The sequence below is a fragment of the Idiotropiscis lumnitzeri genome, chromosome 8 (assembly GCF_059441095.1).
Source record: "Idiotropiscis lumnitzeri isolate Australia: NSW breed Sydney's pygmy pipehorse chromosome 8, RoL_Ilum_1.0, whole genome shotgun sequence".
Taxonomy (NCBI): Eukaryota; Metazoa; Chordata; class Actinopteri; order Syngnathiformes; family Syngnathidae; genus Idiotropiscis; species Idiotropiscis lumnitzeri.
The window spans coordinates 9,885,754-9,901,281 of record NC_142398.1 but is presented as its reverse complement, the minus strand read 5'-3'; the positions used below and the strand labels follow the sequence as shown (position 1 = coordinate 9,901,281).

The 15,528-nt window shown below is 40.3% G+C and overlaps 1 protein-coding gene across 1 annotated transcript in view; it reads left to right on the top strand.

Annotated features, from left to right (window-relative positions):
• Positions 1-15,528, top strand: part of gstcd (glutathione S-transferase, C-terminal domain containing) — a 42,427-nt gene that overhangs the window by 7,698 nt on the left and 19,201 nt on the right. Inside the window, exon 4 of the mRNA XM_088301630.1 lies at positions 4,105-4,198. Coding sequence (XP_088157756.1) covers positions 4,105-4,198 — 94 coding nt within the window. The remainder of the gene's footprint in view (positions 1-4,104; positions 4,199-15,528) is intronic.

Below are 15,528 nucleotides of genomic sequence, written 5' to 3'. Positions count from 1 at the left end.
CTGAGCTCCTCATGAGCTTTCAGTCATCAAATTAACATTTCAAAAGGGCGTTTTTTATGAGCGTTTTTACGACGGTAGGATTATTATTATTCTTTTTATTGAGCCAGCTAATAAAAATTACCATTCATTATAGAATAATGCAATCCACATATGCACTTATGTTGCACACTGCACAAATTGCTGGCCATCTTTTCACTGAAAGCAGTCAATTCCAGAAGAATGCATCCATTAGTTGTAATGTATGCTGGAACAAATGGAATAGAATATTCACATGACTGCGTTCCACTTCATGGAAAAGTGACCCCATTAGATACTATTGACCCAACTTACGAGTGTTGTATGATGCCAGATGACTCAACTCACTTCACAAAAAGTGGCAGTTTAGTAGATATTATTAGGAATGATCATTCCAAAACAATCTTTAAGCTTTTTATTGCCACTCGGCTCAAGGTTACTTGTCAAAGCAGGTGCGGGGTGGCCATCGGGAATTTCGGGCAAATTCGCATATTTTCCTGAATGGCCAGTGTATTTCTTGTCCGGTCCCGACCATCATGGCGGATTATTTTTCGGCATGTGACGCTTGGCGTCGAGGAATATTCCCGGGCTGAATATTTTGTCCCAGCATGTCCCGAGCCACTACCTTAATGCTAACATACAATGGGAAACTCCATAAGAACACAGGCTAGTAATTCACATCTATCAAAGTTATTCCCCTTAAAGCATCGGATATCGAAACACAAATGCTGCTGCAACACCTGGAGAAAGACCCTACAATAATACTCACATGTATCTATTTTTTATCCACTGTGGAGAATGACTAATATTACTGCTGCACTGAAAAGCCAAGAGAGAAACTGACACTCTGGTACAGTATAGCTTTCCGTCTCTTGTATTCTGTCCCCTGGTGGCCAAGGGGCACACACCAGAATGAGCAGCATAATTGATGGAGAAAGAATCTTTATTGTTTTATACTGTAATTATTAGTGTTTATTTTTATAAAGTAGAATATTATAGTGTGCCAAGGCAAAACTAAGCCCATCAGACTCTGAAAAATCATGACGTGCCCCCAATGACATGGACAGGAACAGAAATATCACATCTGACTATCATACAGTGTCTAAAATTTACGATCCATTGTTACTTTATCTATAGTTGTGTAATTCTACGAACAAAACCCCCAAACAGCACTCCCAAGTTTTTTTAGTTTTTTCTGCTTGGGCAGTTACTGTAGTAAACAAAAAAAGATTGACTCATTTCGACTTGACTTTTTGCGTGGCCTCTTCCTGCTGCCGATGAGTGTGTAACTTGATAATAAGTAGCGTGACAAGAGGGGACAGAGTTGGGTGCTTGAGGTTCTGTGTCTTTTTACATGACGCCGGATTAAATTTAATTGGACATTTGACACGAAAGATTGAAATCACACATTGGCGCTGCGAGCTATGCGCGCCGACACTGACGCACAATGGCCGCCATTCTAAACCCTGGTCGAGAGGGATTACGAAGATGACTCCGTGCCGCAACTGTCATGTCTGCAGCTGTTGTGTTGTCATAACTGAGTGTGTGTATTTGTGTGTGTCAATGTGAGAGCGAGAGAGAGAGCGGGGGGGGGGGGGGGAGGGAGAGAATGAATGAATCAATTGGTGCTTTAGAAACATTAACTTGTTGAACTTGTCCAAATTCTCTGAATCTTCTCTGATTGGTATAATTTTTTTGGGGGGGTGGGGGAAGCAAAGATCAACATTTTTTCCCTGTTTTCCTGTTTATTACATTATCTTGCACTCAACAAATGTCATCTATTTAAAAAAAATTTAATAAAAAAAACTGTTAAAACCTAAACAAAAATAAAACTTTCCCCCAAAATAAAAACGACCAAAAAGTTACAAACTTGCTCTTAAAACAAATGAATACTGACTGAATTAAAAGTGCAAAAGTGAAACGTAAGCGCCCGTTGTGTGTTTGTGAGTGTGAATAAGTCCTTGTGAGAGCGTGCATGAGCGCATACATCCTGATTCGTGTCCTGCGGCACGTACTGTACTCAAGGACATGCAGACAACACGATCCTTCCTGACGCTAACCAGGATCCGCTGGTTTCTCCATCCACAAACATCAATGCCTAATAACCTCTTTCTCACCTCACTTAACACACGCCGAGGAGACGTGCCAAATTCGTTCAACAGGCAGCCATCCAAATGAAAACAAAACTGCAAGCCTTTCCTCCAAATGTCAGCCCCCCGGGAGTAAAACTCTGTTTTGTATTACGCTCTCAATGATGTCAGTTATTTTTAATTCAGTGACTTAATCTCATTTATACTTTCCAAATTAATCAAATGATGTCAAGATGCTGTTCCCTAAGGAATTTAGTCAAAGCACAGCCGGCCCTCAGAAGATCTCGCTTCACTTTTTTGCAGCTTCACCACATCGCACGTTTTGTTAATATAAGTACATTGCACATTATTTACTACGTTGTGGGATTTTACAGTGATTATTTTTCTACATGGCCTGTCTGTTACTGCAGAAAATATGCATGAGCCAGAAGGAAAGAGCGCCGAATAGATAGAGGATGGGATTATCTCCTGCTTAATTAAAGAATCTAAAGTATAATGGGCGTCTTGCGAAGCACAGATGTCTTAACATTCCAAAAATGCTCGTCTATGGTAAAGTAAACATCACCATCTAATTATGTAGTTTACCGCTGCCAGATAGAACAAATTAGAATCCCTCCAACCAGTAGATTGATCGTTAATCATTATTTTATATGATTTTTCCGGGGAGCTTGCTTCGTTTAATCACAATGCTGGTCACTGTCTTCATGAGCAAGTTGACCATGTATTCGAGAAATGCGTTACCTTGTGGCGGAATGAGGTATTACCTCTTAATAGCATACACCAGTTTTCTAACCATACATTTTATGTGGGTTACATATAGATTTGTGGTTTTCTGAGTCGATGTAAATCGATAAATCTTATTTTTTTTTAAACCCAGATCATGTTAATTTCTTAAAGATCAAAACGAAGCTCTCTGTGTATATATCCACGTATTCCCCTCATTGGTGTGAATGTGACTATGAATGGCTGTCCAACAATATGTGCTCCATGAACGATTGGCGACAATTCCGGAGTGTACCTCGCTTCTCTCGACAGAAGTGTGCTGGTATTGGCATCATCTTAACTAACCCTGAACAACGTTATTGGTAGAAACTAGATGGATGCTAGATGGCTTTTACGTGAAAATAATGCAACCACTAACCTTGAACATTTTCAATTCAGAATGTTTTTGTGTGGCTGAGCTCGCTGTCACATTTACTCGATTTTTGACCTTCATTTAAATAGATGCCGTGTTTCCATTAATCGGAAACAAATACCTTTACAGTACCTGTAAGGTGAGAAAAGTTTTTCTTTAAATCGATATGGGGGATTAGCATCTGATCACATCACTTAAGAGCAGGCGTGAGCAAACTACGGCCCGGGGGCCACATGCGGCCCATTAACGTTTTAATCCGGCCCGCTGAATTTGAAAAAAATTAAATGAATAAACCTTATTATTTTTTTATTTTTGAAATACTGTGGTTTTTTAAAGACATATATATTGTTGTAATGCTTTCGTTCACTTTCATTTAAAATTAAATGTATTTTGTTTCTCCAATGAGGTGAGGTTACCAAAACACTCCATCCATCTGCTCCTGGTCCGGCCCCTCTGTCAAATTTTAGAACCCATTGTGGCCCGCCAATCAAAACATGTGCCCACCCCTGCTTTTGCGTGTTGTGAGCTCCCACTTTCATGGACATTCAGACATAATTTTATAAACAATATTAAATAGTACTCTCATTATGTCACAATTCATATAAAGTGAAATGGGTAGTTTAAAACAAAATCAAAAGGACTGTTATGGAGGGATGCTTAAAAATGGCAAGAACTAAGGCCAACTAGACAAAGGTGCTCCCCGCCTAGAACACACACAACAAGCTCAGCGAGAACACAATAAGTAAACATTTTATCATCCCATTTTTATGAAAGAAAGCGTCTGCCCCTTGGGAAAGAGCTGGAGCCTCAAGATTGTCAGTGGGTTGGTTTCCATGGTAACCTTATTTCTTCATGTCCTCATAGGAAAATGGCATTGAGGCGGCCTTCGCTAATCATCCTTGCCCAGGGTGGACACTCCCATGGGACATCTTACCGAATGCCATCAACCCGACGGAAGGTACTCAAGAGTCTAACTGCTTAACTCCACCGCTTTGTCGATACACTCTCTGCTTATCTTTTGTTCGAGTCAAACACGCTGCACAAGATATTTATTGTTCAAACCTATCAACTTTTTTTTTTAAATTTTTGCAAATATTCTCTCATTTTGAAGTTTGTCACAAAAACTGTTACAGTGGCATGTTCAGCTTTCCATTTAATAACACACAGTAACTGTTTGGCAACTGAGTGCACTAATTATTGAAGCTTTGTAGGTGGATTTTCCCATTCTTGCTTGATGAGCAACCTTAGTTGCTCAACAGTCTGGGGGGACTTATGTTATGCTTCATAATGCGCCACACATTTTCAATGGGAGACAGGTCTGGACTGCTGGCAGACCAGTCTCGTACTCCATCTTTATTACTATAACGCTACACTGTTGTAACATGTCTGAAATGTGACATGGCATTGTCATGCTAAAATAAACAGGGACGTCCCTGAAAAGACCTTGCTTTGATGGGAGCATGCTGTATGTTTCTCCTCAACCTGTTTGTACCTTTGAGAATGACTGAATGCATTACATTACCCATGCCAAGGGCACTAACACACCCCCATTCCATCACAGATGCTGGCTTTTGAACTTTGCTTTGATAACAGTCCAGATAGTCCCTTTCTTCTTTGGCCCGGAGCGAAGGACGTTCATAATTTCCCCAAAGAATTTAAAATATGGACTCGTCAGACCACAGCACACTTTTCTCCACTTTGTGTCAGTCCATCTCAAATGAGTTCGGGCGGGCCCAGAGAAGTCGAACGTGTTTCTGTGTTTTGCTGATATACTGAACTTTCCCGTTCTTTTGTTGCCCCTGTTCCAGCTTTTGAACTTGTTGCAGGCATACAATTAAAAATGAGAGAATTTATGAAAAAAAAAATAACTCTCATCAGTTTGAACATTAAATATCTTACCCCTTGAAAATGATTTGTTGATGATTATAATTTACGTTTTCCAGAACATAACTTCAATTAATTTACAATGAATTACAATTAATAAAAAAAACTGTTCATTTTTTTCACGTTTTATCATGGTTACAATACAGTTTATTTATTTTTTAAAGACATGAGTGAAAAACAATTTGGATGTTTTGGGGGAGGCTGGAAAACATTTTTGGCTTTTAAATTCATTTAATTGCGGAAAATGTGTTTGTTATCCAAGTAAATTGAGTTTGGAGCTTGGTCACAGAACAAATTGAACTCTTAAGTCAAGGTAGCACCATGAAATGATGAACTATGTAATGCTCAGTATGTAGTGACCCTGTCATGCCATGACGTCTCCAACCGCAGTCTTCTTTCTACAACTTAACTAAAAATACAACATTTATATGTAAAATAAGGTTTTGCCCTCAAAACATGCAACATGCTCCTTCGTCATGTTTTCTCAGCAACTTGTTCTTTCGATAATATAATCTCCGTTAACATCTCCCTGTGCAGCATTACATTGTTTCGCAGCATGTAATTAAACTGGTGACAAAAGGGAGCCAATTTGCCCTGAACCCTGTGCATGGGTTTTTTGATCCAGATGCTGCTGCGCTGTAGATAAACGGCCACACATACGCCTACACACGCAGCACGATTGCCGCATCACTTGCTATATTACACATGAACAACTAATCTAACACACGCAGGTCCTTGAACCCGTTTCATTCATTTCTTTCTTTCATGAGGGCTTTAAAACGTATATGATTATATTCTTGTCTGTGGTGCCAGATTACAAACAATAACTGTGGAGGAGATACTGCTGACTTATCGCTTTAATTTGAGTGTTTACATGGGGAATCAATGCGGTTTATCGTCGCACCTCCAAAGAGTGACAAACCCTACTACATTGTGCTCACGCCATGTGATTGCAGATGTCTCTGTGATACCTCGAAGCTGAGCGGTCCCAATTAAACCTTGTATTGGTTTGGTAGGAAATCAGTTTTTCTACAGGCCACATACAGAATCTACTATATAATCTACTAATCTACTATTCACAAAATTATAAAATGTACTTTTAAATTGATAAATTATTAAATTATTATTATTATTATTATTTTATATATTTTAATTTTTTTTATATATATATTTTTACTTTTAATTTTTTTTATTTATTTTGAAATGTAATTTTTTAATTTAAAATTTTTTATTATTAACAACATGCAATTACACATATAGTGTACAGTATGACAGTATTACTGCTTTGACTAGAATGGAATAGAATAGAATATTATCACTGTGACAAGAACAATGAAAATAAATTGGGAATCTCACAATTTGCAGTTAGTTAAAAAAAATATTTAAAAAAAGACATTTATTCAAGTTACTGATGGTGTAGTAGTACACTCGCCTGAGTTGTGTGTGGGCAGCCTAGCTTCAGTTCCCACTCAGTGACGGTGTCTATGTCTGGCGACCAGTTCAGGGTGTAGTGCGCCTTTCGCCCGTAGTCAGCTGGGATAGGCTCCAGCACCCTCCCGCGACCCTGTACAGGATAAGCGGTGTGGATAATGACACATGACACATGACATTTATTCAAATTAAGTGATATTTCATATTTGGGAGAATATCTACAGTATATTATGTATATTGTGATATAGTACTAAATCGACTCAGTCCATTCAGGTATTGCACAGATCTCATTTGATCAGACAGATTTTTACCATTTACCTCAAACTCTTCTGTAATCAGATCACGCAGTAGAGAAAATGATTTTGCTTATCTCCGTAACATTAAAACACCTCTATTTTGGCTGCCAGGATGGCCGAGTGGTCTAAGGTGCCACGTTCAGGACCCAGTCTCCCCAGGAGGCCTGGGTTCGAATCTCGAATTTGGCTGCCAGGATGGCCGAGTGGTCTAAGGCGCCGCGTTCAGGACCCAGTCTCCCCAGGAGTCTTGGGTTCGAATCTCGAATTTCCCCATTGTGGGACTAATAAAGGGAATATTATTATTATTATTATTATTTTCTATTTTCTGCCACAGACACTGGAGAATGATTTTTGGAAAGTGTTAAAATGCCCCCCAAAAATAGGTTGACTCTGATATGTGTGAAGACTTGTGTCGTTTATCGTCTCGTGCAGAAGCTTGTTTTGCGAAACACACTGTTAGGGGTGTCCGTTGATGCAGTGTTAATAGAGGCGCCAAAGCATCTCGCGCAGATATAACTAAAGCGGGCAAGAACGATGGAGCGACAGCGGTAGATGAGATGAGGCTCAGATAGTCTGACAAGCGACAACCATTATCAAGATAAACAAGGCCAGCGGTGAGGGCAGGGCAAAACAACGAGGCCGACGAAGAGACCACATAGTTGTCATATTTGAGGCATGCTGCGATCGCGTCCTGCAGGCTTGTTTTTAGAGAGGACGTTGAATTCCAACGTCTTCCTTTTGGCTTTTACGAGCGTGACTTAATTTGAACAGGCAGAGCTGTCGCTCTTTGTCTGGCTCTCTCAGTTTTCAGATTTTAATCAGAGAAATGTGGAAGCTGTAGATTGTAATGGGTTGTACAACAAGACGGTTCAACGGCAGTGCAAAATACGTAAGTGGAATTTACAGCGACTGTGTGTGAATGCTGACGGATGTCAGTAAATCAACAGCATCTCGGGCGGCCGCGAGTGCGCAGACGGGATACTGATGGAACCAAAAACCGTTAAGTCGCCCGTTCAGACTGCATTGCGGTGGCCGTGAGTGACCCAACGACCTGTTTTTAATTTTTTTTTTCTTTTCCATCTTTTCCCATTATAAGTCATGTCCCTTACTTGCTAAGGTTAGTTTAGCATTTTTGTAGTTTAACACAAATGTGTTTCCAGCAGTCAAACATTTCAAAATATGTAAGACACGTTCGGCAAACTCCCTTGGCAAATGTTAGCAACGCTCTGAGTTTCCGAACGGTCGGTGTGAACCAGTGCATATTTCCCAATGCATCGTATTTCTTTTTTTTTTTTTTACTACGTTCTAACTTGCAATGGTAGATTAAAAACATATTACCTTGCAGACATAGGTTTTGTCTTTGACACAGGGGACCATGATTCAAATCCAAGTAACAAATGCTGACGTCCTAATGGGCATGCTTGATCCTAATTCCAATCCACTGCCTCTGTTACAAAAATGAGTGGGATACATCAGGAAGGGCATCCGGTGTCAAAACTATGCCAGACATATAATCACCATGGCGACACCTGACAAGACGTGCCCCACTCCAAACATTGAAAACTGAAGTGTCAAATTCCTACCAAGAAAGGGCGCTAATAGACTGAAAAAGTGGAGATAAATGTGGCCTGCAAATTTCTGCGTGGATGGCGTACAAAACATTTTGTCAGCCATTTTTTGTGAACGACTCGGTAAACTTATTTTCCCAGCCGTAGTTCTGAGATTTTGAACGATCTGAGCGAAGCAGTGTGCTTGGAGGCAATTTCAGATGAAGGAACTGAGATTTCTGGAGGCAACGAACTTTAATGTTCATGGTCTGGGATTTGGTGAAACAGGCTGGTTAGAACCTCAACATTCATGTCATTTACTTTGCAGACAGCTTAGTAAGGTGTGTTTCATGCTGTCCTGGGAATATGAAGCTCGATTGTTCAAGCGAGTTTGGCCGTTTATTAGTTATTAAATAGATCTGTCTGAAAGTAACAGGCATGATTTCCCCACCGGCACGTCGGCACTTAAACCGAAGCTTAGATAATTACTGCATTTCATTGACGTTGAGTTTTATGAATTTCCCTCACATTATCATTGACTTGCTGTTGTGATTCCTGCAGGGCATGGTACAAATTACTGTCATCGGAGCTTCAAACCAGCACTTTGTCACTACGTATTGAAATATCTTCCCACTTGGTGAGACTTGCTTCTCGCTAAGGATCACAAGATTTTTCTTTTTTTCTTTTTTCAAGTGACAGGCATTTGTAGACATAGGTCTTATTACATTTTCCAAGAAAGTGTTGTTAATTGGCACTGTTGCTTTCCTGAGACACTCACTTTCTTGAGCTTCGTGTTTAGAATTGCTCACCTTTGGTCTCTGAAGGCGCTTGCTTTTCTCTCATTCAGGAAGCTAATTGCGCATCACAACTCACCTATGGTCCGTTCTACACAAATCTGACAGTTCCGAGTCCCTAAAAAAGAGTCATTAAGTTGCTGATTGAAACACACATTGTGTAAACTTGTATTTTCCGCTTTTAAATACAGAAGCAGTGGCCAGTTCTTATTGTCGCGTAAATCACATTGCCTTCACAGCATTCAAGATTATCTTTAAAACTGCTTCTTTTCCCAATGACTGTCCTCCCCCTTGACAACCAACCTCCAAATTCTGATTGATGCCTTATCAATCTGCAGTCGAGTAAATAAACCCTCCCGGACACTGCATCCGAATAATATTTATTCATCTTTAAATTAAGTGCCTTAACTTTCAAGCATTTTTTTGTGGTGTTATGTGGAACCAAACCTACTAGCTCATTGTCAGAGCTAGAGATTAAAAAGGTTAGGGCATCATAAATTTGAATCTAATGGCTCGTGTAATCATCCATATGACACAGATAATGATTGTAGCTAATTAGTAAGTCCTTGATTAATACCTCGTTTTCGAGCCAAGCGCGCTTCATCCATGCAGTGCCAAAGCGATTATATCGGAGCCATATCGAGTGTGTCACCGCGTGTCGTAAGTAACACCGAAGTGATGAGCGCGGATCTATTCTACGGTTTACTTGTGGGAACGAGGGATTACAATGTAGTGGCAACAAGATGAGATTCATGGAGTCTTCAAGACTTGTTGTTTTAAATGGTGGTAACAAAGATGTGTTCTCGTGCAAGAATTGACTTTTTTTATGGTTCAGTTATATTCTGCTTTGTTGGATACAATGGATCCATTCGAGAAGTTCTTGAGAGCAGAACCCAAAAATTGAGTTGCTGGTTACAACTTCTATGAAATCCCCCAAAAGATGCATAGTCATCGAGTACATTAAACATCAAGTCAATATTTTCATTTGAGCTGACGTTATTGGAAGCTGATTGTCGCATCGCATGGTCGTATTGGAGCAATTTAACCATTTCCTACATTTTTGTTTCTTGACTGAAAACGTGGGTTTGACGTCAAAAGATGAACATGAGAGAAGAAATCAACTTTTAACTTTTTTTTTTGATCACGCTATAAAAGTTTGTCCCAGAATTGTTTCGGATTGTCGCTTTACTTTTTGCCAAATTACAGCCTGGTCTGGTCTTATGTTCACTCCGGAGTGGTTTGCATCTTCTTGTTGAGCATCTGTACTTTCGTTCATGCGCATGGCTGTTCCTCTTTTCCTTTTCGACCAGTTGGACATTGGCCTCTCAGTACATCGATGGTTCATTTCTTCTTCAGGATTTTCCAAATGCTTGTGTTGGCTGTGGCCAATGTTTGTGTAACGGCTCAGCTTTTCCAGCTTTTCTCACCTATAGGCAGCTTTGTGGTTTTCAATTTTACATTAAACGAGTATAAATGTAGCCCAAATCTGAAATATATCGTACACATTCAGTGTGATGTGAACTATAGGCTCCTCATACAATATGTTGTACTGTGTCCTGTTTTTCTTCTTTTTTTTTTTAATTCGTCGTACGATGAATTATCAAGTCACGGAAGATGCAGGTTGCTACGGAAAGGTGACATGGGTGAGATTCAAGACGACGAATGGGGCTATATATTGAAAGGCGGGGCTCACTCGCATTCATTTGAATGCCACTGCTGTGGAACGAACGATGCTCGTGTATGTTTTTCTCACCAGATTCACTATTTCACAAGTACATAAGCACAATAAATTATAAATATGCTTAAGTTTTGTTCTTAAAGTATGTGCAATTGTATTTTTTCGCTTGGTGTCACGTGGTTGTGTCCCGTCCGCTTATAACCCGGAAATAGATTTTTTGCTTGTGTGAGAGTTTCCATTTACTTTGATTGGCTATAATCTGTGATCTCACCACTTTGTGCTATTTATGTATACAGCATTGTGTGAAAATAATTTTTTGTGGAATTGTGTGACTGTGATTCAAATTTTGAAACGCCCCAAAACCAGTGGATGAGATTCGGCCACTCGTGAAATGTTGTGGTGGCAGAACCCCGCACACGGATTGCGGCGGCCCTTAGAGTAATCCTTGTAATAGAACACACTTGCGCAACAAAACCCATGAGTCACGGGATAATACTTACTTTAAGTTGTGTATCCATTCTAGATGTGAGTACCAGGAAGTAAAAGCTAAAAAGTTGGTGTCACATCTGTCGTTTGTAGAGTCTAAGATAAGATAAGATAAGTTTCCCTTTATTAGTCCCACAATGGGGGAAATTCGAGATTCGAACCCAGGTCTCCTGGGAGATTGGGTCCTGAACGCGGCCTTAGACCACTCAGCCATCTTGGCAGCCAAAATATCTTAACTGAGCCAAAAATATATTGTTTTATCATTTTGGTTGTTTTAATGTGGACGTGACTTTGCGCTATGCCCATTTATCACCCGCTTTTCACCAGATAAAGCTGAACGAGCAGGATTTTTAAAATATTTGAATTATTCATCATCACGCTGCAGCTTGGTTCAGGAACCCAATTGCTTGACTGAGAACGAAACCCATTGAGCATGTTTCCATCTAACCATGCTATCCCTCTCAGGTCTCAAGTCAAAACCCCACAGACGTGGTTAACTGACATATTTTGACGCATCTCCAGCCATTGGTTTCTTTAAGCTGGAGAAGTAAATGTAGGGCTGTTCAGCGTGAGCGCAATCCAGCGACACATTCAGCTTCACTGACAAAATGGATCGCTTCCAAAGGCAAAAATCAAAAGACTGTTGATGTTGTCGAAACGGCTCTCCGGGGACATGCTGCAACAGACTGAACTAAGTGTACACAGTCAATGTCAGCCAAGAGGATAATAATAATGTCATAAAGTGACTGATGTCTTGGCCAGGTTTAATATTATTTGATGCAGAACCATGCAGAAACAGTGCATTTGCCATAGCGAGGTTTTCGGCTCACTGGCGTCTGTCCTGACAGTTTGTGCGGTGTAAAACTCTTCTACCATGGAATGGTGTCGGACAGGCATTCCCTGTGTTTGCTTGTCTGCTAATTTGACAAGTAAAATAACCCCAAGGGAATGAGCGAGGGCTTAAGCCCTTGACAAATCATTTTTAGACATTCTGGTATGTGACAATACTTGTTTGCTTCAGGCCATGGCGTCTTGAACGTGTCATGGTCATTATTTTTCTGAACTGCACAGGAATAGATTAGAGCTAAAACAGTGACCAAAATTATCACGTAGTTCAGAGAATGAATGAATGAAATAATAAAAACTAATTTTTGAAGTCCATCACAAAAGTGAGTGGCACTCACTTGTGCCAATTTAGACACTTTGTTACGATATGCAGCAATTTTTTGGACCCCACTAGTGGCCTTTTTTTTTTTTAAGTACCGTATTGTAACAACCATTAGGCACACTGTATTAAAAGGCGCTGTCTCAGTTACGGCTGCTATTTCTGTCATTAACACATACATAAGGCTCACCGTATTATTGGCCATGGTAAAATATACGCTAGTTTAAAATATACGGTAGCATGCATGCACCCTGAAACGTGCTAGAATGCATGCTAGTCTATGGTTTTAAAAAGCCAGTGGGAGAAAAACTGAGTTTGGTCGTATTTTATTGAAGTATTTAACAATGCCAAGTTCCCTCTCGTCATTGTCAGAGTCAGTCACGCTGCTGTGCGGCTCCTCAAAAATGATTCCGGCTTTTGCGAAAGCACGAACAACAGTGCAAGCAGACACGTTGGCCCAATCATCCACAATCCATTCGCAAATTGTGGCGGGACATGCATCGCTTGCACGCCGCTCGCAACTTCACTTTGAACGCCCTGTTGACAGCGAAGACGAATCGGTTGGAGGTCCTTCATCAAGCCTCCTGGAATGATGGCAAGCTCCAATTTATTTGCTAGACTAGACGGTATACCGGTACCCACTGGGGGTGTGCCTTTCGTGTCAGTCAAGCGGAACACTCATCAAAGTCACAAAACAACATTTACAGATTTTAAAACTTGTGGCGCACAAATGGCGTTTCATTTTAGTACAAGACGTCCCGTGCATTTTGGAGAAAATTTTTGAATTTTCATTGCGCCTTATGAACACCATAAGGCGCAATTAAAAATCTTAAATTTTAAGAATAAAATGCGGTACTTAACAACAACTCTGAGACTCGTCAAAGTTTTAGGAGTCCCTGCAGTGCAGGAGTTTTAAGCTCTAAACATTCAGACGGCAAATGAATGGCGCTTGGGCCAAGCTACCGCCAGTGGATTAAATGATGAAGACTTGAATCATCTTTATTGGACAAGTATGTAAAACACACAAGGAATTTGTTTTGGTGTTTTTTCGCTGTTCCAATCCTGCAATCTGTAGTTTATTACTAATCAACATTTACGTAGTAGAATCCTAATTACGTATTTGTACGAAAACGCGTGTATGCTATCAATATAAACCAAGCAAATGAAAAATGTTCAGTCGGATGCCACAGTAACTGAACGTACCTTCTTGCATTTTATGATGACATATGATTACACGACCAGTTCAGGGTGTACCCCGCCTACTGCCCAAAGATGCCTGGGATAGGCTCCAGCACCCCCGCGACCCTCGTGAGGAGAAGCGGCTTGGGTAAGGGATGGGTGGATGTTATTACACCACAGCGCAAATTAGTTCATTGCATGCCATTCACAACCTTGAAACCACGTATGTTGGAGCGCGCACTGCCGCTCCGTTTTTGCTGCACTCTGAATAACTGAAACGCACGTTTCAACAACGCTCTGAGTTTTGGTCAGTGTGCACTTGGACCATATTTCCAAATGCGCTCTTTATCCATTGGCGTGTGGAGCTGTGGAGCAGATACATCGCCAAACACAAATAGCACCCACTTGACATCAACAGTGTAGTTACTGTGTAACTACCACAAATGCTGGATACCCAAATAGAATTTCAGTTTAAATTTTCATCTGAGGTAATGCTGACACTGTTTAATTAATTTGGCTGGGCTAAATAGCCATGACACAATTTTATCCATTTTTGAGCCCAAGCTACGCAGACGTGAGGTACACGCTACAACCTGCATGAGCCAACCTCTCGCCCGCAGCTCCGTCTGGTCATGTTTTGACAGACATTCCTCAGCAGCTGAAGGATGCACACTGAGGAGTTTTTTTTTCCTCCTCGCTTCGACTTCATTAGCGTCCCATTTTTCCTGTCATCGTGGCATTTCGCGAGTACACAAAAAAATGTCAGCGACAGCTTTAGTGAAAGCAAACTTTGTGGCGTGTCCACAATTGAGGCTTTCTCAAAGAAGTGACCTCTTCTCCTTTTAAAGTAACCAACCAGATTCTTGTTAAGTGTGTAAGTGTGCCATACTAATGTGAACATTATTCACTGTGGCTATATTTTTCCGCAGGCAAATTGGACCTTTACTGTTTTACGACACAATACAGATCGATGTACTGTATGCAAAGTTTGCCTGACTGGAAGGGATAATGCTTTTAAACAAGCTTGTCAAAAATGTCATCTTCTTTTATGACAAACGTATTTCTTAGGCGACACTTATGTAGAGATACTTGTAAGGAGCATATTTCCTCTGTGGCAGCAAAATGTGCAACATGAACCAGAAACTGTTGCACGTTGAGAGGGCTCCCTTGGAAGCTAATAACCGTTTATTACGGTTCAACTCTGTGTCGTACGCCAGTGGTCCCCAGCGACCAGTCTGAGGCCCGTACTGCTCTCCAGGCCAATTTGGAACGATGCCGCACCAATAATTTGAGAATTTCAGAGTTTTTTTTTTTTTTATATGATGTATTCATTTTTTGTTTTATTTTCATTGTTTGGTAGCATAGCATAAAAGTCCAGATCGATAAAATATATGCCTTTTACAAAATGACGTCGACCTTCGGTGGCTGTTAGCTCGCAAACCAGGGAATGTGATAGTGCACAACAGCAACGCCACAGCAAAGAGAATTTCATTATAAATAAAATAATATTAGTAAAATGTTGCTTTTTACTAAGACCAGCTCATGCTTTTATGATGAGTTTGTTGGGCAAAGTGCTGTATATTTGTGAAATTTATTTCATGAAACCTTAACTGTGGATTGAATGATAATAACTTCTCGGTTCACAGGCATGTGAATGAGTGCTTATGCGTATTCACTTTTTTTTTTTTTTGTATTTCCATTTGCAAAATACAGAATTCAAGTAGCATACAACATTTGACTTTCTCTCAGAATTGTCATCAAACTAAACCAGTAGCATCCAAAATGCTGCAAACACAACTTGAGCGTGGCGTAATCTTCAATCTTCACG